The 26,154-nt window shown below is 41.4% G+C and overlaps 2 protein-coding genes across 28 annotated transcripts in view; both read left to right on the top strand.

Moving 5' to 3' along the window:
• Window positions 1-16,558, top strand: part of MID2 (midline 2) — a 110,628-nt gene extending 94,070 nt beyond the window's left edge. For 4 of the 8 annotated variants that reach the window (XM_026014877.2, XM_072743208.1, XM_072743207.1 and 1 more), the window contains exons 6-10: window positions 4,509-4,636; window positions 6,012-6,155; window positions 13,618-13,779; window positions 15,198-15,405; window positions 16,039-16,558. In XM_026014877.2, coding sequence (XP_025870662.1) covers window positions 4,509-4,636; window positions 6,012-6,155; window positions 13,618-13,779; window positions 15,198-15,405; window positions 16,039-16,441 — 1,045 coding nt within the window. In that variant the 3' untranslated portion in view covers window positions 16,442-16,558. Of the gene's footprint in view, window positions 1-4,508; window positions 4,637-6,011; window positions 6,246-13,617; window positions 13,780-15,197; window positions 15,406-16,038 lie in introns of all 8 variants that reach the window. The other 4 variants (XM_026014876.2, XM_072743209.1, XM_026014878.2 and 1 more) reach the window with 1 other exon arrangement.
• A 7,703-nt stretch (window positions 16,559-24,261) lies between these two features.
• The window catches only part of VSIG1 (V-set and immunoglobulin domain containing 1), a 150,445-nt gene continuing 148,552 nt past the window's right edge, over window positions 24,262-26,154 (top strand). For 4 of the 20 annotated variants that reach the window (XR_011998081.1, XM_072743182.1, XM_072743193.1 and 1 more), the window contains exon 1: window positions 24,411-24,748. Coding sequence is in view for 3 of the 20 variants with exons in the window: in XM_072743195.1 (XP_072599296.1) it covers window positions 24,702-24,748 (47 nt within the window). In the remaining 17 variants the exon portion in view is untranslated. Of the gene's footprint in view, window positions 24,374-24,410; window positions 24,749-24,879; window positions 24,983-26,154 lie in introns of those variants that run through there. The other 16 variants (XM_072743196.1, XM_072743197.1, XM_072743195.1 and 13 more) reach the window with 11 other exon arrangements.

Here is a 26,154-nt window from a genome sequence, read left to right on the forward strand (position 1 = left end):
TTTAATTTCAGCATTCTTATTTTTATTTATAAGAGCTCTTTCTTGATCTTTGCTTCTTTTTAGTATTCTGGCCTGGCTTTGTGGATACAAGCTATTTGTTTATCTTCTTGAAGATACAGACAATCCTTTAAGAAGCATCTTCTAAACTGCCCTATTCCTTTTCTCTGAGTTTTAGTTTCTGTCTTTCCCTAAATGTCTGGTAAGCTTTTGGCTACCTGTTTGAATTTAAGCACTTGAAGATGACTGGAAGACCTGAGGGGATGGGAACAATTTGTTGCATGGTAAATTTCTCTATAGGATAAAAAGGTGAAACACCAGAATTTTATTGAGGGGAACTCCAGGGGACCCAAGTGTCAGTTCTGTAGGCGTTTTCTCTTCAGTCCATTTCCTCTGGAAGCAATTCACCAATCTCCTGGTAGCTGACGAGGGGTGTAAGCCTGGCTGCCACCACTCTGGAAGCCGGGCAAGGAAGGGTTGCTGAGGGTTTTAAGACTACTTTTAGTACAGCATCAAAGCTCTGCACAGAGTAAGCCTCACATCTCCTGCCAGGGTGAGGGAGGAGTAGTCTCTGGTAGAGTGGATCTGGGGTCTAGCTGTTCTGCATACAAACTTTCAACTGTCTGTGGCACAAAATTGGCTTGATGTTGTTGGCTTCCTGACCCAGCTTTCTCTGGTCTGTTTTTGGTTACCGCTCATTTCCATCCCCTTCTAGCTTCCAAACATTTGTTGACAATCTCTTACTTGCTGGCAATTTTTTCCATTCTCTTTGTCTTTGTGGATTTATGACATTTCATTCTTTGTCATTTCAGTGGTATTTCATGAGAGCAGAGATAAAACAAAATTAAACCGCTGTATTTAATCATCCTCACTTACTAACTCTCTGAAATGTCTTCTGCCCCTACCACACTATTCCAAGTGTTCTTCCTGAGGTCACCAAATGGATACCTTGTTGCTAAGTCTAATAGACATTCCTTTGTTTTATCTTATGGTTTTATCTTATTTAATCAGTCAGTAGCATTTGTCCCTACTGACGACTTGTACTTGAAATTTCTCTGACCTCAGCTCCCATGAACACTCCTGCTTTTCTCCCTACCTACCTAGTTCCTTTTGACCTTGTGAGCAAGTCGCCTTTGACCTATTCCTCTAATCCTATTGTTTTTTTATGGTTCTGTTGTAGGCTCTTCCCTCCTATCTTGAGAATCATCTGCCCAACCTAAATATCTTCATCAGTGGTTTCTCACAGGGTCTGAAATACTTCTCCACTAATAATAATTGTAATCATGTATTAAGGACCAAGACTTCAGTTAAAATGAAATTTTACCTGGGAGAGTATTTCTTCTCCCATGCAAATGGCACTTATCATGTTCCTTGAGAGATAACTAATGTTTTGCTTATACATATTAAACATAGAAACACACACACACTTACATGGTACCCCAATGCCATTTTTACTCATCCTTAACCTTCCAGCCACTGTTAACATTTGGGAGTATAGTATCCCAATAGTTATTTATTTATTTATTTATTTAAGACTTTATTTATTCATGAGAGACGCACAGAGAGAGGCAGAGACATAGGCAGAGGGAGAAACAGACTCCCTGCAAGAGCCTGATTCAGGACTCGATCCCAGGACCCCAGGATCACGATCTGAGCCAAAGGCAGACACTCAACCACTGGACCACCTGGGTGCCCCTAGTATCCCAATATTTAGATTTAATGTATATTTCACAAACAGGAGGTCGTGTTGTATATGCTTCATTATACCCAAGTTTGAAACTTAACAAAATATCATATTCTTGTCCCTGTTATTGGATATTATCAGATACCCTGATTTTCAGTGGCCTCATAGTATTTCATCTTTTGATGTATACCATGTTACTTAGCTCATTCCCCATAGTTAGACAATTAGGTTACATACGGTGTATTGAGTGCCCTTACAGTTGTATATTTGCATACACCTCAGTTATTTCCTTAGTAAAAAAAATGTATGAAGTAGATCTGTGGTGTCAAAGAATATTTGCATTTTCATCTGTGTTGGTATTTAATGCCAAATTGATCTCCAAAATTTGTTATCAATTTCAGTCCTAATAAAATATGTAGGCATTATCTAATTCAGGCACAAAAAAAGCTCCTATAATTGTCATTCTTTATTATCTTAAACACCATATCATTTCAATATGCATTAATTTGATTCTTCATGTAGTTGGGCTTTTATATATATTTGTTAGCCATTTGTTTTCATGTTGTGTGAATTAACTTTCTGTTTTGTTTGTCTACGCTCCTGTCACTACTCTCTTCTCATTCCCACATTATTTTTTTTAATTTTATTTTTTATTTATTTATGATAGTCACAGAGAGAGAGAGAGAGGCAGAGACACAGGTGGAGGGAGAAGCAGGCTCCATGCACCGGGAGCCTGATGTGGGATTCGATCCCGGGTCTCCAGGATCGCGCCCTGGGCCAAAGGCAGGCGCCAAACCGCTGCGCCACCCAGGGATCCCTCCCAGACACATTAAAATCTCATCTGCCTCCAATTTTGACCCCTTCCAGTCCGTCACTGCAGCCAGAGTGCTCTTCCTGAAACATAAATTTGAGTATCACTCATCTGCCTGAAATGCTTCAATGGCTCACATTGCTCTTCAGATAAATTGCAAAGTTTGCAACATGCCCTACAAGGCCCTGCATGACTTTGCTAATTCCCCAGCCTTTGGGCAAGAGAGAACACATCCACGTAGTCTCTGCTTACCTAACTCCTACTCCTCATGTGGGTCATTGCTTAAAATGAAATTCCTCTGGGGAGATTTCCCTTAATGCTCAAGTCCCTACAGGTAGGTCTTGTGTTACACTCCCTTTGTAGTAGCACTTCTATTGCCTATTTCATGTCTTTTCCCTCCATGAATGGTGAACTTTGTGAGGCTGAGCACTACAATTGTTTGTCTCCAGTGTACCTAGCACAGTGCCTGGCACACTAGTTGTGCTCAGTATTGGATGGATGAATGGATGGATGGACAGATGGATTGATAGATGGATGAATGGAAGAAAGAAGATTGAGGAGGCCAAGATGAAATTTCATGAGCCAATTTTCTGCTTTAACTCTTGCCCTAAAGAGGTTGTTGTCTTCTTATTCATCCAATCCTGGAAAAGTGACCCATTCAGTGTGAGACTTAAAGATTATACTGAATTAGTCTTTTATTTATTTCTCCTGGCCTACAGTTTGTTCCTAAAATATCTCTATTTTCACAAACAGCCAAGAGCTCTTGTTGGTAGAAGTGTAGCACGGTATAACAGCATGAGGATATATGTTTAACTCCTCAACCCCTTAGTATTTCACCATAGAAGTTTCCTCTTTGGTCTCCTTACATTTATTTAATACCTCTTCTGTTCACTCTAATTCCATATTGTTGCCAAGTTTATGTTTCTCTTCATTCCATCATTTGCATGCTCAAAGCTCTTCATTGGCTCTGATTCAGAAGGTCTGTCACAGGGCCTCAACATGTATGTTTTGGTCAAAACTCCCCAAGATAATTCTGATGTGTAATCATGGTTAAGAATTGCCAAAGCACAGAAACATTTACCTTAATTTTTTTAAGAGCTGTCTAAATTGGTTAGAATCCAGTGACCATGGTTCAGTTATATTTCTTTTTTTTCCTAACCCTTACTGGTTGTGTGACCTTAGGCAAGTTTCTTGAGCTTTCTGTGTGTCATTTCTTGTTTACACTGTATCTTATTGTCATTTACAAAATGGAAATAACATTACTACACAGGATTATGGCAAGAGGTAAATTAAAGTGTGTGTAAAGTGCATGCATGGTCTCTTCTATCTACTAAATGCTCAATAAATGTTAGCAGCTGTGGTGTTGTTAGTCATTCATTTATCCATTCAACAGTTACTTATTTGCAATGTATCCAACACTGTTGTGGGTCATGGGCAATATGAGAGGTACAAAATATAAACCCTGCTCTTGAGATGCTTAGAACTTGCTGGGGAGATAACATTATATAATAATAAATAATAATAAAATTAAATGTAAATATTGTAGAAGAGTGAACAAAATACAGTATTCAGGTGAAGGCTTGAATTCAGCCCCAGCATGCTGGCTTGTTGATTAGCATAAAAAAGAGAAAGGAAAAAAATCTCTCTTATTAAGATGAGTATTATTAAGTAAGGCTCTTACTAAGCCTTCAGAGGTCTAGTTTTGATCCTGCCTGCCAGATGGAAAATGATGCAGAGGGGAAAATATCCTGTATTTACTTCTCAAAATTAAGACAGGATGGGAGAGTGTATTTGAGGGGTGAACATATGTGAATAAATATGGTATAACCCTTAATTGGTTCCTGATTATTAAAATTTAAATGGTTTCCATTGAAAAAACTCAGATATGGTATTTTTCACTTAATGAATCAAGCCCTCCGAGTCATTTATTTTTGCCTTGTTGAACCAGAAATCAAACATTAGATAAAGGTTGTAAACCTATTTTGATGTATGTTGATGTACTTTTCTCTTTTCCAGGGTCGCTATGGCAACAGCGTCTTCTCAAGTTCTGATTCCAGACATCAATTTTAATGATGCCTTTGAAAACTTTGCTTTAGATTTTTCCAGAGAAAAGAAACTGCTGGAGGGGCTAGATTATTTAACAGGTGTGAAAATACTGTGGTTTCCTTCCCATTTTAACATATTTGTCTTTTGGTGTTCTCTTACTGTTAAGGTAATCAGAAAAGGACAATATTTGTAATGAAAATGCTTTTATAACCTTTAAGGCAATATGCATATCTTTTTAGATGGAATATACTTTAGCTCATGTAAGAGAAAAGAAAGATAATGTGTCAAGTATTTCTGGAGGCAGACGAGTATACTATCATATCTAAAGGTCAAGAAAAAATAAAGACGTTGCTGATGGATTTCTCCTTATGAGCCTATCAGTAATGTATTGTCACTTGTTGTTGAGGGGGTTAGAACTCAGGTGGCAATTGTGGGATACTAAAAATGTCCTGCATAGGTACAAGTGCCATTCAAATGGTTTTAAGGACATTTGAGGAACTGACAGATTAGGAAGAAAAATGTAAGAAATATCTGGCTTACAGACAGTTTTAGGAAATGAGGGATGCAACTAGCCTATTAAAAATGCTGGCTACAAAAAAAAATGCTGGCTACCTTATTGAATGACCACTTCATGAGAAAAATATACACGTACAATAACTTTGCATTTGTCATTATTTTTGTTTCTATATGAAAATAACTGTCATTTGTGGGAAAAAAATCAGAAAGGGTGACAGAACATGAGACTCCTAACTGGGAAATGAACAGGGGGTAGTGGAAGAGGAGGTGGGCAGAGAGATGGGGTGACTGGGTGACAGGCACTGAGGGGGGCACTTGACAGGATGAGCACTGGGTGTTATACTATATGTTAGCAAATCAAACTGCAATAAAAAATATACAAAAAATATTAAGTCTTCCAATCCATAAACACAAAATAAAATAAAGTAAAATGACTGTCATTTGTTGAACATCTGTTTTATGCCAGATGCTGTGTATTAATTTTATATTATAAATATCTACAACAAATCTATAAGGTATTTATCATCCCTTATTTCACAGATGAGGGAACTCATTAATTTGTGCTTGGCTATACTGCCAAAAAATATATGATAAAACTTATTTTAGAATAAAAAAATAGGTCGAAGGTCATGCAATGAGAAAACCACATGACCATGTTGCTCCGATATTTACATGTGTGTTTGTACAGGGAGAGTAGAAACTGGGCAATCACCTCCATACCTTAGGCTTATATATACTTTGCCTAAAAATATCATAATCATTGAAGTCCAAGTGGTTTGGGGGAGCTTGAGGTCTCAGCACTCGGCTTTGGGTTGTTTGGTGTGTGCCATCTAAAGCTTCTTTTTAAGAAAACCTCCTCTCCTCGAGATGTTGAGTGGGGCAGCAAGAGTAGCAATTGTTAAAATTCCCTAGCAGAGAGTGTGCCTTCCTCACCTTTTTTTCCACCTTTCCTTACAGCCCCAAACCCACCATGTATCCGAGAGGAACTCTGTACTGCTTCCCATGACACCATTACAGTCCACTGGATCTCGGACGATGAGTTCAGCATCAGCTCCTATGAGCTTCAGTACACCATATTCACTGGCCAGGCTAACTTCATCAGTAAGTCATGGTGTAGTTGGGGCCTGTGGCCAGAGATAAGGAAATGTAAGGAAGCAGTAAGCTGCTCAAGATTGGCCGGGGCGCCACGAGGCAAGTGTTTGTAAGACATGTTAGGTTGTTTAGTATAGTGTTTCGTAGACAGTGCAACCTCCCCCAGGGCTTTGCAAAGACTATTGCTGGGTGGACGAGCAAGTTGTGTATTTCCTTGCTGGGCAGTCACTGGGGCCACTCCTATTTGTTTATGAAATCCTTGGCCTTTCCTCAGTTAATCCATGTCACTCCATTCTCCTGGGTCAGAACACAGCTCAGAATTCATTCCTGAGTGACTAAGCCACCATCATTCCTGATTCTATGTGTGTGAACATCTATCTCTCTCCTCGGCTCTTCTTCCACTTCATTACCATGGTAAAATGCATTATGTTTGAGGACAACTACTTCCTTTCCTGTACCTATTTGTATCAGCACCCACAGTGATAAACCTTCTGCCTCTGTCGCTGTCCCCCTTCTCCCTTTCCTCCAAGAATTGCACTGAACACAAACATGTGCCTGTGGGCCACAAAATGAAAGATGTGCAAAAAGACGTCACTGAGCTCACATGTTAGTTTCACCTTCAGATGAATTGGAGCAAGACAAGGCAGGATAGAAACTTGCCTCATCGATTGCCAGATCTACCTGCGAGTTCCCCTCTGTGTGGCAGGGAGCACTGGAAAGCAGAATTAAAACTGGATTCAAGACTGGAACTGATTCCCACCTTCTGGTGCACTCTAGGGTTCCCACCCTGATCCGCATAGCTGCAAATTCATATTTTCTTTTACCTTCACACTTGTGCTTCTGTGTCTGACTTCTGCAGGCCAACATGAGAGGAGTTTTTCCAACAAAACCCTCCCAATAGGCTTCCATTCCCTGTTTTGCAGCAATTCTGGGCCACAGGGTGGGCTGGGGGAGGTGAGAGGACATTGGAGGTCAAATTCTAAAAACACTTGCCTCGTGCAGCTCCAACCTAAGCCACTTGGCCTGGGTAGCTGTGCTCCTAGGTGTTTTTTCAGGTTGCAGAGTCACAAACCCTAATGCCTCTCCAGCATGCTTTTCTGCATTTGTCTCTCCTGCTCCAGGAAGTCTTATAGCCAGCGACTGTCCTCCTTCCTGAGAGTGGGAGAGAGCAGTGGTCTCTTGAGAGCTGAGACATAAGTCCAAGTGACAAAGATCTAAAGGCTGTCCTCTCTATTTTCAAAGACATATAGTCCTTTGTAAAGAGGAACTTAAAGGATAATTCTTAATAGCAATAGGATCATAGCACCTGATTTGGAAGAAACTTTAGAAGTCGTTTAGGCTAATCTTCCCTTCTATCAGACAACCAGTAGATGATTTTCCTGTCTCTACTGGAACATTTCTAGTTCCAGTGATGAGTAGCTCACTTCTAACAAAACAACCCATTCAGTTGTTGTATAGCTACAAATAATTGTCAGTGCTTCCTTCTAGAAGGCCTAACTCTTCCTCCTAGTAAATAACAATGACAATAATAATTTATATGTGCATTATGCTTTGCCATTTATAAATGCTCCCACATACATCATCTCACTTAGTCTTCATGAGTTCTCCCTTAGCCTTATGAAATAGATGATACCAATTCTGTTGTATGGATGAAGAAGCTGAGGTTCAAGTTAAATGAGTTGCCCAAGGTTACAGAGCTACAAACTGATGGAGTCAAGGTTTGAACCCAACCCTCTCAGACTTCAAGCTTAATGTTTCTTTTTTTTAAAGATTTTATTTATTTGCAAGTGAGATAAGCAAGAGCACAAGCTGAGAGGAGAGACGGGGAGAGGGAGAAGTAGATTCCCTGTGGAACAGGGAGCCCAATGCGGGACTCTGTCCTAGGACCCTGTGATCATGACCTGAGCTGTAGGCAGATGCTTAACCAACTGAGCCACCTGGGGGCCCCCAAGCTTAATGTTTCTTGAATTACACCCATAGCTACCAATTAGTCCTAGTCCTGTCCTTTTGTGCTTCACTAATAAACCTGATCCATCTCTTCCATGACCATTCTTCAGATAATTTTAGGTAGTTCTCATGTATGTCCCTTCTAAATTTTCTCTTCTCTAGGCAAAACATCCTTAGTTCTTCAAATTGCTCCTTATGTGACTTGGTTTCAGGCCCTTTACTGTCATGGTATCCTCTTTAGGCACACACTCCTGTGTGTCAAAATGATTTATAAAATGTGCTGTCAAAAGGTGAATACAGTACTCCAGAACTGGTCTGACCACCACCGAGGATCTTTGGATTGTCTCTCTTGTCCATTAGCTGATGTGCCCCAGCCCTGAACCTTCTTATTCCAGTAGTCACACTGACTACTGAGTGTTGACTACTGAGCATGTAGTCAGTTGAAATCCCTAGGCATTTCAAATCCTTGATTGTCTAAACTGAAATTCAACTCCTTGAATTCATCCCTATTACATTTCATCTGATTAGTTTTGACTTCACATTCCAACCTGCCAAAATCCTTTTAAATCCAGTTTCTGCCTTCCCAACTTGCCTTCTGTGTCTTCTTCCAGTTACTGATAGAAAAGCAGAATAAGGGGCGCCTGGGTGGCTCAGTCGGTTAGGTGTCTGCCTTCAGGTCAGGTCATGATCTCATAGTCCTGGGATGGAGCCCCAAGTTGGGCTCCCTGCATCGGGCAGCATGTTTCTCCCTCTGCCTCTGCCTGCTGATCCCCCTTCTTGTGCTCTCTCTCTCTCTCTCTCTCTGTCAAATAAATAAAATATGACAAAAAAAAAAAGAAAACAAAAGTGGAATAGGACAGGGACAAAGTCAGAACACTGAGCAAAATTTTGTCTGGCAATGAGCAGATAAGACAAAACTATTTTAGGGATTCCTGGGTGGCTCAGTTGGTTAAGTCTCTGACTCTTGATTTTGGCTCATGTCATGATCTCAGAGTTGTGAGATTGAACCCTGTGTCTGGCAGTGTGCTCAGTGGGGAGTCTGTTTGCCCTGCCCTCCCCCCACTCCCCCCTGTCACCATACAAACAAACAAACAAATAAATAATTGTTAAAGATGAAACTATCTTACTGAAAATACATAGTCATGAAGATTCAAGGTCCCAGTCCTAACCATCCGTCTGGCCTACCACTGTTATACCACTGTTGATTGAAACTTGACTCTAAGAGCTACTTTCCCTTGAGGTTTTTCCACATTTTCTCTTCTTAAACCACTTTGTTGAGGCATAATTGACATACAAAAAGTTGTCCATCAACAGATCAATGGATAAAGAAAATGTGGTATATTCGTACAATAAAATATAATTCAACCTTAAAAAATAAAGAAATCCTGCCATTCATGACAACATGGATGAACCTGGAGGGCATTATGCTAAAGGAAATAAGCCAGACACAGGACAAATACTACATGATACTATTTATTTGAGGAATCTTAAAATAATCAATCTCCACATTTTCTTTAACCAGAAATTTCTTTCTTGTTGGCTAGAATTTTGTCTGGAGAAGTAGTTCCCCTTATTCTTTTTTAAGCTTTTCCATTTATGTGTACCTATCTCCCCTTGTCGTCTAAGATTTGGAATGGTCACAAGCCAATAATATTTCTGATGGTCTGTTAGCTGAATTCAAACAGTTGTTTGGCTGATTGCCTTCCCCATTACTGTCTATCTTTCCTCTATTTCAGTTTTGTGTTTTGCATTATGAAAGCACTGGCTATACCCTCCATGTGACCAGGCAGCCTGTAATATACTGCCACAAATATGAAACTATTTCCTCTCCTTTTTATTTGCATGCAAATGTTCTCCACCATACATTTACACTCAGGTTCATGGATTTCCATACTGTGGTCTTTCCCTTTTGGACAAGTTGTATAATTCCATTACCATAATTCAGTCATCAACCCCATCTTGCCAAGTCTCAGTGATATCCAGGGAATCCTATATTTTTACCTTTTCAAAATTTAGAAATGGTTTCAAAATTACAGAAAAGTTGTAAGAGTAGCATGAAGAATGCCTGTATACTCTTTACCCAGATTCATCTATTTTTTGATATTGTGTCCTGTTTCCTTTATCATTTGCTAGCATTACCTATCTCTATTTCTGAACCATTTGAGAGTAAATTGCATGCATCATGACCTTTTACCACTAAATTCTTCAGTGTAGGTTTTCTAAGAATAAGGAAACTCTTATATAACCACAGTGTGCTTATCAGCTTTAAGAGATATGCTACAATACTTTTTCTGTTCTCACCATTCATATTCCAATTTTGACACCTGGACCCAATACATCCTTTATAGAATAGAAAGAAACCAATATTGTCCTTTAGAGTTGAGGATCCAGTATTGCATTTAATCATCATTTTCCCCTGGCCCCCTTTAATCTGGAACACTTCCTCAGCCTTTCTTTATCTTTAATGACATTGACATCTTTTCTTAGAATGTCCTTTTATTTCTTTATTATACTGTCTCTTATTTTGGGTTCTTCTGACATTTCCTCATGATTTATATGCAGATTATGCATTCATGGCTGGAATACTACATTGGAAACGTTTTGTCCTCCTTAGGACATCACATCTGGAGCCATGTGATGTCCACTTGCCCTTCGTTAATGATGCTCATTTTGTTCAGCTGGTCAAAGGTTTTGCTGGATTTCTTAACCATGTAGTTACTATTTTTCCTTTTGCAACTAATAAGCAATCTGTGTGGTGATACTCTGAGACAATAAACATGTCCTGCTTTCTCATCAAACCCATCAGTTTTTACTCTGATGATTGCAAAATGATGATTTTCCAAATGAGCATCCCTTCCTACATTTACAAGTTGGTGCTCTGCATTCTACTGTAAGCAAAATACTTGCCCCCTGTTTATTTTTCTACTTATCAGTATGGACTCATGAATTCACTTTCTTCAGTGATTTAGAATTCTTCACTGCCCTTGCTTACTTTGATGCTCAGATTGTCCAGATTTAGCCAGTAAGGGCCATTTATCTCCTGGGTCCTTATATCTTCCCATCATATTCTTGAGTACTTCTTTACTTTCTAGCGTGACAAAAGATTCTAGGCTCATATGGACTTTATCCTGCCCCAGCCTTGAAATCAGCCATTTTTCCAAGGAACCCTGGTTCTTTTTAATGGAAGGATGTTATTAGAGAACAGGATCTGGGTACTAGAAATACACACATATACCTATGTATGTATACGTATGCACACACATAATATACATACACACATACCTAACATGCATGTGCATATGAATACACACACACATATGTAGAAATCATGAGTTCATACCAATACCTCCAACCAATTCCAGTCCATCTCCAAAAGTTCTTTCTTGCCTTTCCCCATTCCATGTTTGTCTGTTCTTCCTTCCACGGTGAGAACCCTGGCTCCTAACAACATCAACACACGTGTTCATTTGTTTAATCCCATAATAAATGCAACAGTTTCGGAAGTGCCTTGCCCATACCACTACAGAAACAAACAATAGTTCAGGATTTGTTTTCAGTTCTCCTCCTGCCCCCATCCCTTTGGTGTGGTTGTTTTTCATTTGAAGTGTGTTTGGGTTCGTTGGTGTCACTTTGCCTTTGGTTTTAGTCTCCACTCTTTCCCACTCATATTGATTTAATTGTGATTTTATGAATTCATAGAATGACAATGTGTTTCCCAAAGGGAACATAATACAAAAAAAGGTGTATTCAAAGAAGTGTCCTTCTCTCCCATATCTTTCTAATCCCATGCCCCTACCCCTATCCCTTATAGGTCATCAACTTCAAATATATGTATGTTCTCTTATTTGCCTTTATTTCTTGTAAAAAAAAAATAGCATACCATATATGCTCTTCTGCTATTTGCTTTTTTTCCACTAACCATATACCCTGGAAATCACTCCATATCATTTAATAGAGATCCTTCTCATTCTTTTTCATAGCTACATAGTACTTCATTGTGAAGTTTTGTTTTGTTTTGTTTTATACTTTTAGAAGTATATCTGGAAGATCATTTATTTCCCTCTGCAGTTTATCATTCATATTGTGAATTGGCACGTGGATAACCAAGCCCTCCAACATTATTCCTGGTCCTTATCCTTATTGCCTTTCATGAGCATAACTGAGCTTCTTCACCAGTTATTCTTTCTAGGACATCTCTGTTTGCCCTCCACTATGCCTCTTTTTCTAGTTTTACTTTAGACTTTTTTAACCTCCCATCAACTTCATTATAAAGCCCTCATGATCAGATCTTTTTCAAGACACTAATGATTATTATTATTCTTTGCTAAAACACTCATGATTATTTTTAATTTTCAGCCTCACTAAATCCTTTATGAGGATTGCATAGAAGTGACTAAATTTACTGCTCATTTTTCATGCCCCCACTCTTTTGCATGCTTTGGTAGAATTGTGGTTAAAAAGCAGGAAACTGATTAAAAAGCAGATAACAGAAGAAAAGAAGCCTCAATAATTCACAAATAGAACAGCAACCCCTCTTTTACTCACAGTTATCCAAATACATGTTTTTAATTATGCACATTTTTCTCTGTTTAAGTCAGTGTTTATGGTCCAAAGACTTTTGAAAGCAGAAACCTAGATCTCTGGGCTTGAGAGGGAAGAAGGTTCCAGGCAACAATGTGTTCCTGGACCATCCAATTTCAAATGAGTATTAGAACCAGGAAGGGGCAAAAATGTGTAGTATCAAGTGAGGAGATGGTAATTTTGGCTTTGTTTTTCATGCCATCTCTTTGGCTTCCCTATGATACCTTGGAGCCTAGTTAGTTTTGGAAGTAAGGGTGAGGATGGGGTGGGAGAGATGAGCCATACATAAGCCCTGGAAGCTTCAATACTTTTCAGGGACAAAGGAATATTGTTATCTACCTCATGAATTGCCATGTAGTGGGTGGAGAGAACACTGGACTAGGGTTAAGGAGACCAGGATTACACTCTCCGCACCATCACCATCTGTCTGTGGCCTTGGGCAAGTCACTTTTTTCTCTCAAACTTAGTTTCCCATTTGTCAAATGAGGGAAATACAGTGTGTGGGTGTCCTGTTGGCTCTGACAGTCCATGTTCCTGTGCTCTGCCCAGGACTGCTCCATCCATACCAGGTTAGAGTCAGCTCTCAGAGGATTGGACCTTTGGTGTAAAGATCCAGAGACTCCATAAAAGTGATGATTCTGTGACTTTTGTAGAGTGGCCTTTCCTATGGTACTGGGCAGAAAACTGAAGCAACCTAACTTTCACGAGTGGTGACATTCAATTATCAGAGGCAGGGAGCCTGGCCTAAGCCTCGCTCCATGGGAGAAAAGAAACAGAAGATATTTACCTCACTCTGTCTCCTGGGACTCCAAAGAAAACAAAATGAAATTCACTTTTTTTTTTTTTTTGGTGGTGGTAATGGGGGCTTTTAATGGATTGTCAGTGTGCTTCTCATCCTCTATTATCTGCTGGCTAATGTTCTATCTTCCTCCCCTCTTTACAGGCCTGTACAATTCAGTGGATAGCTGGATGATTGTGCCCAACATTAAACAGAACCACTACACAGTGCATGGACTTCAGAGCGGGACCCGCTACATCTTCATTGTTAAAGCCATAAACCAAGCAGGCAGCCGGAACAGTGAACCCACCCGACTAAAAACAAATAGTACGTTATGGTGATTCCAAAAGGAGAGTTCCATTTCCCCTCTGCACCAGGGAGGTCCTGAGCAGGCACCCACAGCAGTTTGTGCTTTGGGCCTGGGGTTTGCTGGTGACCTTGGGAAATACATGAGCACAAAGATACACACAAAGTATATGTAGTAGCAGCTGGTGTTTTGGGAGGGTGTTATTACAGGGTTTTTCTCTGTACCCCATCCCATGCTTGGGGCAAACAATTGTGTAAAACAGTACTATTTGTGATAATCTGGTAGGATCCTTCTGCAGAGAAGCCATACCTGTTTGGAATGCTTCTGACTGAAGTTGACTGAAAATCCAACTAACTCAGCTTAATAAATAGTATTTGTGAGTAGCTAAAGCAAATAGTATTTTTTCCTCTTTCTCATATAGCAAGAAGTTTGAAGGTGGGCAGTTCAGAGCCAGTGCAGCAGCTCGTTCTATGCTAATGATGTTGTAGAAGACCCAGGCTCCTTCTCCCATTGCATATTGACTTATTGTCACATGGTCACAGTATGGCCATTGCTACCTCTAGAGGTCAGATTTCCTTTTAAGATAGGGAAAGGAAGAAAGGGTTGGTGCATGTGATGGCTATCTCCTTCTATGGGGAAAGCAGGCACTTTCCCCGAAGTGTCCCCAAATCTGTCTGACTTCTCTTTCCATTCACTTCCATCTTATTAGCCACCCCTAGCAGCAAGAGAGGCTAGCAACTGGAATATTTTATAGTTTTTCTGGCCTCTATAGTGAAAGTGGACAAAAGAGAAAAAGCAGGGAATGGGTGTTGTGTTCAGTGTCTGCCACAGACCCATTTTGTATAATCCAACTCTTGCCACACCCAGCAATTGGCTCCTAGTCACTTGTGTCGTCTTATGGTTCTAAGGAATTCTCTGTCGTGAATGATCCTACACAACAAACGTTCTCTCTGATCATTCATGATGTATCAGACACTCTAACGAAGTCACTTAATCATGTTATTTACATCCCAATTGTAAGAGGGTAGAAGGATGGCCTTTACTGAGTTCTTATTTTTTTGTTCTGTCACCAACCAGCAATAACCTCATCAGTTCCCCTTACACTATCTCACCTTGAATACTCCTTCCCCTAAGACCTACTTAACTCCCAAACTACCCACTGAAATAAAGCAGAGTTTAAAACATATTTGAGAACATGAGGTCCTGAGAGCCCTCTTTTAATTTGATAACATATGGGGGGCAGCTGATTCTTATTTTATTGAAAATGATGCCTTCAGTCTCTATTTCCATAATGTAATAAAAATAGCAGCCAGCTTGCACTGGCCCAAGAATATCAAGAATCATATCAAGAATCCCCTGGTAGTGATAGTCCTAGGGGACAAAGATGGCATTCTTAAATACTTGCTCATGCATTTTCTTCTTCTCTACTTTTTTTCAGGCCAACCCTTTAAATTGGATCCGAAAATGACTCACAAGAAGTTGAAGATCTCCAATGATGGGTTGCAGATGGAGAAGGATGAAAGCTCTCTGAAGAAGAGCCATACCCCAGAGAGGTTTAGCAGCACAGGGTGCTATGGGGCAGCAGGGAATATATTCATTGACAGTGGCTGCCACTACTGGGAGGTAGTTATGGGTTCCTGCACCTGGTGAGTAGATCCTGCTTTTATTTTTTTCTCCTTTTTTTCCCCTGTTGTTAGGTTCCTGGGAGATTCAGTTCCATAGTACAAACATAGTACCAGTAAGTCAAGGTTAAAAGACATGTGATGAAAACCACTCCTAGAAAAATTGGCTGGCTTTTGTAAAATAAAATAAAATAAAATAAAATAAAATAAAATAAAATAAAATAAAATAAAATAAAATAAAATCTTGAGAAACACACTGGGCTAGGAGTTGGAAATTACTCCAGCATTCTATTTTTTTTTTAAGATTTTACTTTTTTATTCATGAGAGACACAGAGAGAGAGGCAGAGACACAGGCAGAGGGAGAAGCAGGCTCCCTACAGGGAGCCTGATGTGGAACTCAAACCCAGGACTCTGGAATCAGGACCTGAGCCAAAGGCTGACACTCAATCACTGAGCCACCCAGGTGCCCCATACTCCAACACTCTAATTGCTGATTTTGTCCGGCTCTCATGCTATCAACGTTATAGGCCTAAAATGTAAACTATTTTGTAAAGGGGGAAGCACGCATTAGAGTTCTTATATATCCCATGTGATGTCCAGCACAAATCAGATCATTAATAAATGTTCATTTCTCTCTCCTTTCCATGGGCTCACAGGTATGCAATTGGTATTGCCTACAAGTCCGCTCCCAAGAACGAATGGATTGGCAAGAATGCCTCATCATGGGTCTTCTCTCGATGCAATAGTAACTTTGTAGTGAGACATAACAACAAGGAAATGTTGGTGGATGTGCCCCCACAGTTGAAGCGTCTGGGTGTCCTTCTGGATTATGACAACAACATGCTGTCGTTCTATGACCCAGCTAACTCTCTCCATCTTCATACTTTTGATGTGACCTTCATTCTTCCAGTTTGTCCAACATTCACAATCTGGAACAAATCCCTCATGATCCTGTCTGGCTTGCCTGCCCCAGATTTTATTGATTACCCTGAGCGGCAGGAATGCAACTGCAGGCCTCAAGAATCCCCTTATGTTTCTGGGATGAAAGCTTGCCATTAAGTTTCAAGAGAGCATATAATTCACTGGCTCTCTAGTTCAGCACTTACTTCCTTCCTAAACCTCAGTTAGTGTCCAATATACAAGATACAAAATAAAGTTAATTTGAAGCATCCAAAATAACTAGATATTACAGATTTAATTTTTGTGCATTAAAGCCTATATTTGAATTAAGGTATTGAGTTTCTCAGAACGAATTGTCTGAATAGTCTGGGTTCAAGCCATTGGAGGGGAAATCTAGGGAATACCCCTCTTATCACTGGAGAATTAACAATTCCCAGTAATCTGGGAGTATAAATTATTTTGGAAGGAATTAGGATAATTCTAAGTAAATAATGTAGAAAGATTCTCTGAACAAGGGGCTAGCCAGCCAGAAGGGTGTGCATGGGCACATGTCGACCTTTCTAGTTTGGCTAAGTAGGATTTGAAGTGTGGAAGGATCACACATTATATGTAGTTTTTGATAAAAGCCTACAATCAAGGATTTATTATAGCAAAGAACATGTATGTGTATATATAATATATATATATATATATAAAATGAATAAATAATATGTTATATATTCATTTTATAATTATATATACATAGTAAATTTTTGATTTGCTCATTTGAGTGAGAAATATAGTGGAAGGGAAACTAAATTATAGCATCCATTTTTGTCCCCTAAAGGGAACATCAAGATCAGGCAATATTTCCTTCCTCCCTCCATTTATTCCTCCCATTCTCTCTCCTGTCACACAGACATTCACGTGCAATAATGACATTGATGGTGGGAAGAGCTCTAAATTGGTTTAAGAGAGTTTGAGGAACAAGATTGCCCAAGAGATGCTATTGCTGGGCAGAAAATTGATCCAAGTAGAAGCATTATATGTAGTACGGTTTCACTGAGGCTACCTAATGCAGGAGGTTCGTCTGAATTGTTAAAAATTCCATCACAGAATGTCTCAAAGAAATAGTTTTATTACTCTCAAGTACATACAGTTACTAGAATTAGGCTAAAACAAGAGTTGCACAATGGACATTCTTTAGGAACTTTATTTACTTAATCAGTAAGAATGGAGTGTTTTAGATGCAACAACCATTTGCATATAAATGTACTTGTATTTTCAGATAAAACACTTCTGAAGTGCTTGAGAATGCCTGAGAACCGTCTGTTTTCTTAAACAGGTTAAAGGATTGTTTCCTATGAGACCTTGTTTACACTATTCATCTCTGCTTTAGCCAATCCTTCCTGGCAAATGCAAATGCAACTTTCATCCCAATCTTCATCACTATTGTTGAAGGGCATCAAGTTTTATGGTCTCTGCTTTTGTCAGTTTCACTGCAGAGACTGGGGATGTCAGAATCAGAGCTTTCTCCTTCCCAGCAGATAAGTCTGCTTCAAGGAGTCTATGTCTCGGGAGATGCGAAAATATTACTTTTGTACAAAGTGGTAGCTGTAACAAGCCACCAGACTAGAGTCTTGAAACAATGCTAAAACGTCTCCTCTCTTCCTTTCAACCACCTTGGTGGATATTCATTCATTCATTCATTCATTCGTTCGTTCAACAAACTACTAGATGCTGGGTACCACTCTGCTGCTGAAGTATTGATAAAACACAGTCCCTTGCTGTCAAATGCCTTACTATTGTGTAGGAGAGACAAAGTATCTATATAAATCCCCTAAATAACAGCTTTGTATTGTTTATTCACCTAACATGGAAAGCAGGACTGATGCCCATTCAGATGGCAGACTCAAACTTACGTATTCTAGCAGCAAAGTTGGCTTTTTGGTTAAAAAGCCCAGATGTAATTTCTGCTAATTAGGAAATGAGCAACTTCAATCAGATCCAGCAGTGCTAGGAAATAGCTTGCTGCTGTGGAAAGCTTATACATAGCCTTTGGACTAAAACAATCCTAGTTCTAATGCCGTTTACGAGCAGTGTGACCTAGGATATAAGCACTTCACTTCTCTGAGCCTCTGTTTCCTCTTCTGTAAAATAATACCTACCTCACAAGGCTGTTGCAAAGATTTCAAAAGATAGCACATATAAACTGCCTAGCACAACACCTGACATGTAGCAAAGTGCACAACAAATATTAACCTCCTCCTCCCAGCTCCAGCCCCAATACACTGTTGTGGTGCTTTAAAATGTACGCCTTTCATTTCTGAGTTACTCTGGTCTCTCCTTGGGGGAGATTTTAAACAAAATAAATGATTTTCCCCCTTCATAAAAATCTCTCAGTGGCTCCAATAACATTCAGTAGAAGGTCCCATTTACTTAGGGTTGGGCTTTTCAGGTTCCTGTTTGCTTTCCCAGCTTCATCTTTTGCCACTTTGCTCCTTACACTTGTTACTGTAGACATAGAGTACATACTTCATACCAGTTGTTCTCTGGGCCTGGAATAGAGATATTATTAACAGTTTTGATGCCCTGAGTAAATAGGGATTGTTCTTACATTAAGGGAACAGTGTGAAAATGCTACAAAAATGAAGAACATACCCCCTCCTTCCCAGTCCAATTCTCTTTACTCTATCCTTGGGTCTCTCAAGCTATTCCTTTTTTTTTTTTTTCACTCTTTTGGTTTTAGTGGCCTGGGACAGTTTCAATTTCCCTACCTTACGTTTGACCCTAGCCTGGACTACCTTTCCCCACCCCCTCCTCTCTCAACCAGATTAACTCCTGACCCCTCCCCAGACTGCCGTATGTTCTCTTCTGAGCTCATGGTACCCTGAGCATTCCTCACTCCCCCCATCCCCGGGGGCCGCTTCTAGCAATAATCACATTATATGGCAGTGTTTTTCAAAGCGTGGTGGTCCTCAGACCACCTGTTAGTCACCTCTGGTATTTGTTAGAACAATTGATCTTAGACCCCACTCCTGATCTACTTAATTGACTTGGCACATAAGTGGAATTTTACATTTTGAACAAGTTCCCAGGTAATTCTGATGCACACAAAAGCTTAATGTATAATAATGATCTTCCCTACTAGACTGTGAATACCTTGAGGGCAGGGACTGTGTCTTTTGTTGTTGCTGTATTTTTAATACTTGGCATGGTGTGTGAAACAGAGTAGTTGCCTAATGTTTATTGAATGAATGTATGAACGAACGAATGAATAAGCAAAGTTTCCCTGTTGTAGTCTGATATACATATCGGTGTTTGTTATTTCCTGGGCAGAAAAGCTTGGTTACTTCTCCATTTGGGCTGTATTGATATTACTTTGCAAATGTCCCAGGATTCATACATATAAATGACTACTGTCTGCCTCAAAAGCTCTTTGGAAGTTAACTTGGGGAACTGTCTAGAGCGTGTGGCACCATTCTTTTCAAGAACTTTTGAATCTTTTCAAACCATTCTTTGAAGATGAATTTAAGTTTTGGTTAGAGCAAAAAATCACTCAGAGCTTAGCCTACTGAATAATGTAGGAAATTAAGCTGGGTTTGAGGTAACCAATGAAGTTTCTGAGTCAAATAATGAAAAGTGCTTTCCAAGATACAACATGGGGATAAAGCACTCAGTGGGGGTGTGGTGAGTCCCGGAAAACACACTTCAAGGCTTTTGTAGATCGTGGCAATGCCCAGGACCTTAAGAGAAGTCAGTCATTGACGACCTCTAGCTAAATAAACCCAGTTGGACAAAGGGAATAGGACCTGTATTTAATTAACATCTTCAAGGAAGGTGATGCCTTCAGTTTTCATTGTTGTTGCTCTAGTCAATCTATTCTCCTACGATTCTTTCTGCTAGCAGATTATTCTTTCTGTCTGCAATTTATGCTTGTTTCCACTTTTTATATTGTCTTATTAAAGCAAGCACAAAAGTAATCAAAATAAAGTTAAACCTGTTTTGAGAATATGATAGAAATGTTAATGCCACATTGGAGTTGTGACTACTTGTAAGTAAGAATTACTGCATCTGTATTTTTATCATGTAATTCCATTATGTAACTTTGGATGCAGTGAAATTCAGATTTCAGCAAAATCACTTATATGTTCTTTTCACCTTAAGTATACTAGGTGAATTTTCTAAGCTTCCATGGTTTACATATTTATATATGACTACCTGGATGGAGCAATCCATGGATGGACTTTTTGATAAGCTCAAATATTTGATACCCTTTCCTCAACAGAATGGAGAATGTGAGGCTGACATATAAGAACCACTCCCATGCTTATTTCCATTCCTGAAGTCAGCTGCAGCCTTGGAACCATTGGCTGTATTTGGCTGTGTTTTACAGGTTGTCCAGGTTGACTGCCCTCAGGGCAGGTAAAACTGCCTTTTACTTCAGACATATACTGTGTTGTTGTTGTTGGCTAGAATATTTATTAGACTGCCAGACTATTTTTTATCAAATATTTTATCCCCAGGCTTGTTTGTACTGGGAGCTCTGGACCACTAGTGTCTCTCCTAGTGACAGAAATCTGAGCATCTGTGGATTACACAGCCTCATCCTTCTAAAATATCCCAGCCATCCAAAATGCTATATTATGAATTAAATAAATATATATGTATTCATGAGTTCTCGATTCTCTCTCACTGGAGTTTAAATTGGGGAAAGATCAAAAGGGAGATGGCCGTGGGTTACCGGCATTGTCTAAATGACTTGGTGGAGATCAGTTATCATATTAAAGGTAGAGACTGGGGCAGAGAAGATCCAGGGGGTCTAGAAATTGGGATCCAATCACGAAGACTGGTTTCAGGAGCAGGTAAAAGTCAGAAAGACTAAAGAAATGAAGGTATAAGGCCTAAGGAGACATGCATATTCAGTTTTAGGCATTGAGGCAGAAGATGGGAATTAAGGAAAAATAAAGAAAATCCCACTGCTGGTACTTATTGTTTAAGGTCAGAGTAGGGCCAGAAGTGACTTGAAAACAGATTGTCAGACCAAGGGCCTATAGAAACTATGGCCCTGAGACAGGAAGATGAAAATATAAAAGAGACAAGAATTTGGAATATCATGGGCTTCATGGTCTAACTGGAGAGGTAGCTACCTAGGCAAAGGCCAAATACAGGGCTATTATCCACAGATAAGATTGTGTATGTCTTTTGGGACATGGCGTTCAGAAAGTCTGGCTCTAGGGATGCCTGGATGGCTCAGTGGTTGAGCGTCTGCCTTCAGCTCAGGGCATTATCCTGGGGTCCCAGGATCCAGTCCTGCATCGGGATCCTTGCAGGGAGCCTGCTTCTCCCTCTGCCTATGTCTCTGCATCTCTCTCTCTCTCTGTCTCTCATAAATAAATAAAGTCTTTAAAAACCTAAGGGAATAATTAGAATCAATAAATTAGCCATCGATAATGTGCTAATGGAGGAGGATAGGGAAAGTTCACACCTCTTCCAGCTTCTTACTCTATGTCTTCCTTCCTTCTCAGAAAACAAGAAAATGTTAATAACCTAGAGACAATGCTTTTGTTGTCCAACCTCACAGTGACAAGGTGGGGAGGACAAGCTATAGACTTTGCAGGTTTGAAAGGGGCAGCAAGCAATGCTCTGGAAGACTTGTAGGGGACATATTTGGGGCCAAGAGGTGTCTTTCAAATAACGGAATATAGATACTAACTCTACTTCCTGTCGGGTAAGTCTTTTACAACAGAATGCAGAGGATCTGCTACTCCAGCCATAAAATGGAAATTGGGCTGGTTTTCTCTTTCATGTACAGTGGCAGGAAAAAGCCATTGTGATCTACATGTCTTTTTGTCCAACTTAACTCCCTTGGTGATAAGGGAGGGTGTTGTGATATTCCAGAAACGTGAAATTCACAGCAAGCAGCTGTCAGGCACACAAGTCCAAGGCCTGACTGATTCAGCAGGTAAAGGTACAATGAATCATCTTTTGATTCAGTTTATTATTTACACATTGAAAGAAAAAGTAGTCAAAGGTTCCTGCTCTTGGTGGTCCTTGTCCCAAATACCAAAAAGGATGACACTGAAAAGGGGGCCAGAACACTGCAATGGTAGTTTGGGGCATCCCTTTGCTAAGAAGCCAGTTTTAGACTGCAGCTAAGTGGCTTTATAGTTTGTAGCTCTATTCTGAGAGGGATGAGTCAGGAAGTCTCTTATCTCATCAGATCCCAGGAAGTAGGAGGGGATGAAAAACTCTTGACAGCCTTCCAGGGGAGAGGGGACATATGGAGGCAGTGGGAGATAAGTAGCAGTGGCCTTGAAGCAGCTCCTTGCAGGCTTCCCATCCTCTAGTGCTCTGGGAGGATCACAGTCATTCTCCCAAGACTCAGATTAGCTAGGGTTCAAGCCTTTGCCTGCAGGACCTATGTAGATAGTGTGACACTGCCTGGATGCCATAGAGGAGCTGTTCTTCTACAGCAGCTAGCTGAATGCCCAGGTACCCTCCCTGAGGTGGGGTGTGGAAAGCCAAAGGAGGCAAAGTCAGGGTCTGTTGAAGAATTCTTTCTCTCCCTCTCATCTGATGACCTTCCATTCATGTCCTTTCATTCTGCTCAGTGTCTTTGGAATTGGGATGGCGTGGAGGCAGGGATTAAAAGAATAACAGGACACATAACAAATTCAGACCCTGCAAAATTCAGTACCAAGGCCAGAGAATCCCAAAGCCCAAGTCTTTTGCTATCTCTGACTCTTAGTTTTTCAACTATAAATTGAAATGTATGAGTAATTTCTAAGGTCCCTTTTAGCTCTAACAGTATGCATTTCCATAAATGCAAATTTACTGAATGTAGTGGTAGGAGCCTAAGCTGCATATCTACACCAGGAATGTTGGGACATCAGGGCAGGTCATCAGGGACCCTATGACTAGAATAGAAAGGTGGATAACCTTGCTGTTACTTTGGGACCACCATCGGACTCCCTTTTGAGACCAGTATTCTCTTTACACACTTCTTTTCACTCAGAGCTTGCATGTCAGTCTCCCCCACTTACATCTGACACCATTACTTTTTAGCTTTCCACTTGAGCCCTCTTCCCTTGATTTATTCACTAACTGTACAAAATACAGATACTGCTCTAGTTAGGTCTCAGTTTCAAATTTCAGGTTAGCTGTCTGACAGTTTTCCATGTATCCCTGTAGGAAATTGCCAATGACGTTCCATTTTCCAAGGACAGAACAGAGCACTTGATCTAGAAAACAACAGGGGTCCTATGTGATACTTTCTTCCCCCACCACAGCCTTTCTTCCTCAAACTTCCACAAATGTACTCCTTACATGGAAGAGAGAGGGTCTTGGCACTTATCATGCAATTAGTCACTTATTCATTCAACAAATAGTTTATTGATAGACTCTTTGTGTCAGGTGCTAGAGTTCAGTATTGACTAAAGCACGTAGTCTCTGCCCTCATGACACTCATAATCTAGAGGGGAGACAGATCACCGTTGAATGAAAACTTTGTAATAATAGGAGCTATCACCGATTGCCTATAGTGTCCCTGACACTATTCTAAGCACTTGAAATGTACTAACTAATTTAATCGTTCCAACAACCCTAGGAGGTAAAGACTATTTACTGGCTCCACAGAACATAAAGAGTTAATTCCTGTGCCCTTTGCTCAGACCAGTAAGATTCCTTGGTGCCTGTGAGCAACTAGCCAGGCTCTTGGCCTTAGCTGCCTCTGGTGCGGAGGCGGGGTGTGTGTGTGTGTGTGTGTGTGTGTGTGTGTGTGTGTGTTAAGTGTGTGTGTAAATGAGGAGTTTTAAGGCCCAGCACTTCAGAAATATTCCCACCCAGTGGCTCCAGGACTTGGAGTTGACCAGGAAGGATTTGTACGACTGTGTAAGACACCCTCAAAACCGCCCCTACCGCGCCTTTCCCAAAAGGAAAGCCTTTTCCTCCCACCTCCCAGTGCCCCCCCTTTCCAGGCCGGTCCCTCCCTCCGAGCCGCCTCTTCTCTGAGTCATTTCCCCTTCCCCGCCCCAAAGACCTTGGCTCCCTCTCCGTATCTCTTCCCTCTGGCAGGAAATAGAGGAAGGGCCAACTGGCTTTGGGAACCAGGTGAGCGCTTTTCCCAGCGATGAGAAACGCCCCCTCTCCCCATTCGGAGGGAGAGGAAATTGAGAGAGTTCCCTCTGCCCAAGTGGCTAGCTGCCCTGTCCTATAAGCGCCCTGGTGGCCAAGCGCGGGAGGTGCCACACCCCGCCCGGTGTCTCCTGGGATGTGAGGAGGAAGTGGCGGCCCAGTCAGACGGGCCTGTGGAGCTGCCGCCAGCTCAGGCGGGGTGAGCTGAGCGCGCTGGTGTGGCAACTCGGCGCCCGGAGAAGCTGGGCAGCAGGGGAAGCCCGGCCCCGCCAGCCCCCCAGGAGCCCTGAGCTGGAAGCAGGAGATGCGCGTGCGGAGGGGTGGGCGGAGGCGCCTGGGCGCGAGGAATAAGTGAGTGTGAAGGGGCGTGCGGGACGCGCGCACGCTGGCGCAGCAACTTTTCGGGCGGTGTGTGTATGCAGAGCTGTGCGTGGAGAATGGCAGCGCGTGCGCGGAGCGCGTGCGTGTGGGGTACGTGCGTGTGGGGTGCTTGCGTGTAGGCGTGCGTCAGGGGGAGGGGAAAACGGAAAGGACTGCTGGCTGACGCCGGGGGTGGGACTGACACTGCGTGCGTGCGGGACTGAGGTAAAGATGTCAGAGAAGCTCGGGCTGGCAGAGCCTAAAGTCGTGACTCTTAACTTGCCATTTCTCAGGTGGGGAGGGAGGGAAGACATGACCCCTTTGAAAATCGGGGAAAATTATAGACCATCTCCTTAAAACAACAACACCCCCCCCCAAAAAAAAAACCCACACGGTTTGCATATAAGCATAGAGGGCTCCTGGGCCCTTGGACGGCCATCTGTGGCCACTCAGATCATGGCTTCAAGGGGTAGAAACCCCAAATAGGTCCCTTTAGATTGTGTGAGAGGAGGAAGGGGACAGGTGACTGAGCCGTCGCCGGCTCTGCGGGCCCGCCGCGGGCTCCGTGTGACTTCGAGGCTGGGTTTGCTATGCCTCCGGGTCCTGGTGCCCTCAGAGATGGGTGACAAGGCGGGATGACACGCTCTGCCTTCTCCCCTCCCGCCCAGTGAACACTACGGAAGGGGATCTCGTGGCCATCCTCTAAAGCCAGGACACAGGAGTGGGGTGAGAGGGGGTGGGGACGACGATCTCACTAGCCGCAGACCTGCTGGTCAGCGCCTTGCTAAGTTGGCGCTTTGGGGGAAAAGAGACTAAAAGGAGACCAGCGGGCTTGAGGTCTGAGCCCATCTTTGTCATTAATTAACCTTGGGACCCTAAGCCATTGTCTTCATCTTCCTGGGTATCACTTTCCTCATCTATAAAACGGGGTAGTCGCTCACGGGGTTGTTGAGAGTGTAACTAACATTACACTAAATTCCCAGCACATGGAAGTATTTAATAAACGGCAGCAAAAGTAGAAATATATATCTTTCCAGAGAAGTTAAACATCTTATTCTGGAAAAATATATAAACTGGTGATCTATTTTTTGGTCTCTTCTAGGCACACCTAGTTGTGCCATCTTCTTCATACAAAGCCCACCAAGCCTATCCTGTAAAGTCACAGGGCTGAAGTAAGTGGGATTTTATTTTGAATTCTTTGCCACATTCAGGGAGATAATAATTAGTCCACCATCAGCTCTCACCTGGATTGCTGCATTGGTATTCAAGCCTTCACAATTGTCCTCTTTCCTCCCATGGTTCATTTTCCCTGTTGTAGTTAGAGTTACCTTTCCCTCTGTGACAAAATAACCTACTGACTGATTCAGAGTACTGACTGCTGTGGGGTGGATCTTGTT

Source organism: Vulpes vulpes, chromosome X, assembly GCF_048418805.1.
Source record: "Vulpes vulpes isolate BD-2025 chromosome X, VulVul3, whole genome shotgun sequence".
Taxonomy (NCBI): domain Eukaryota; kingdom Metazoa; phylum Chordata; class Mammalia; order Carnivora; family Canidae; genus Vulpes; species Vulpes vulpes.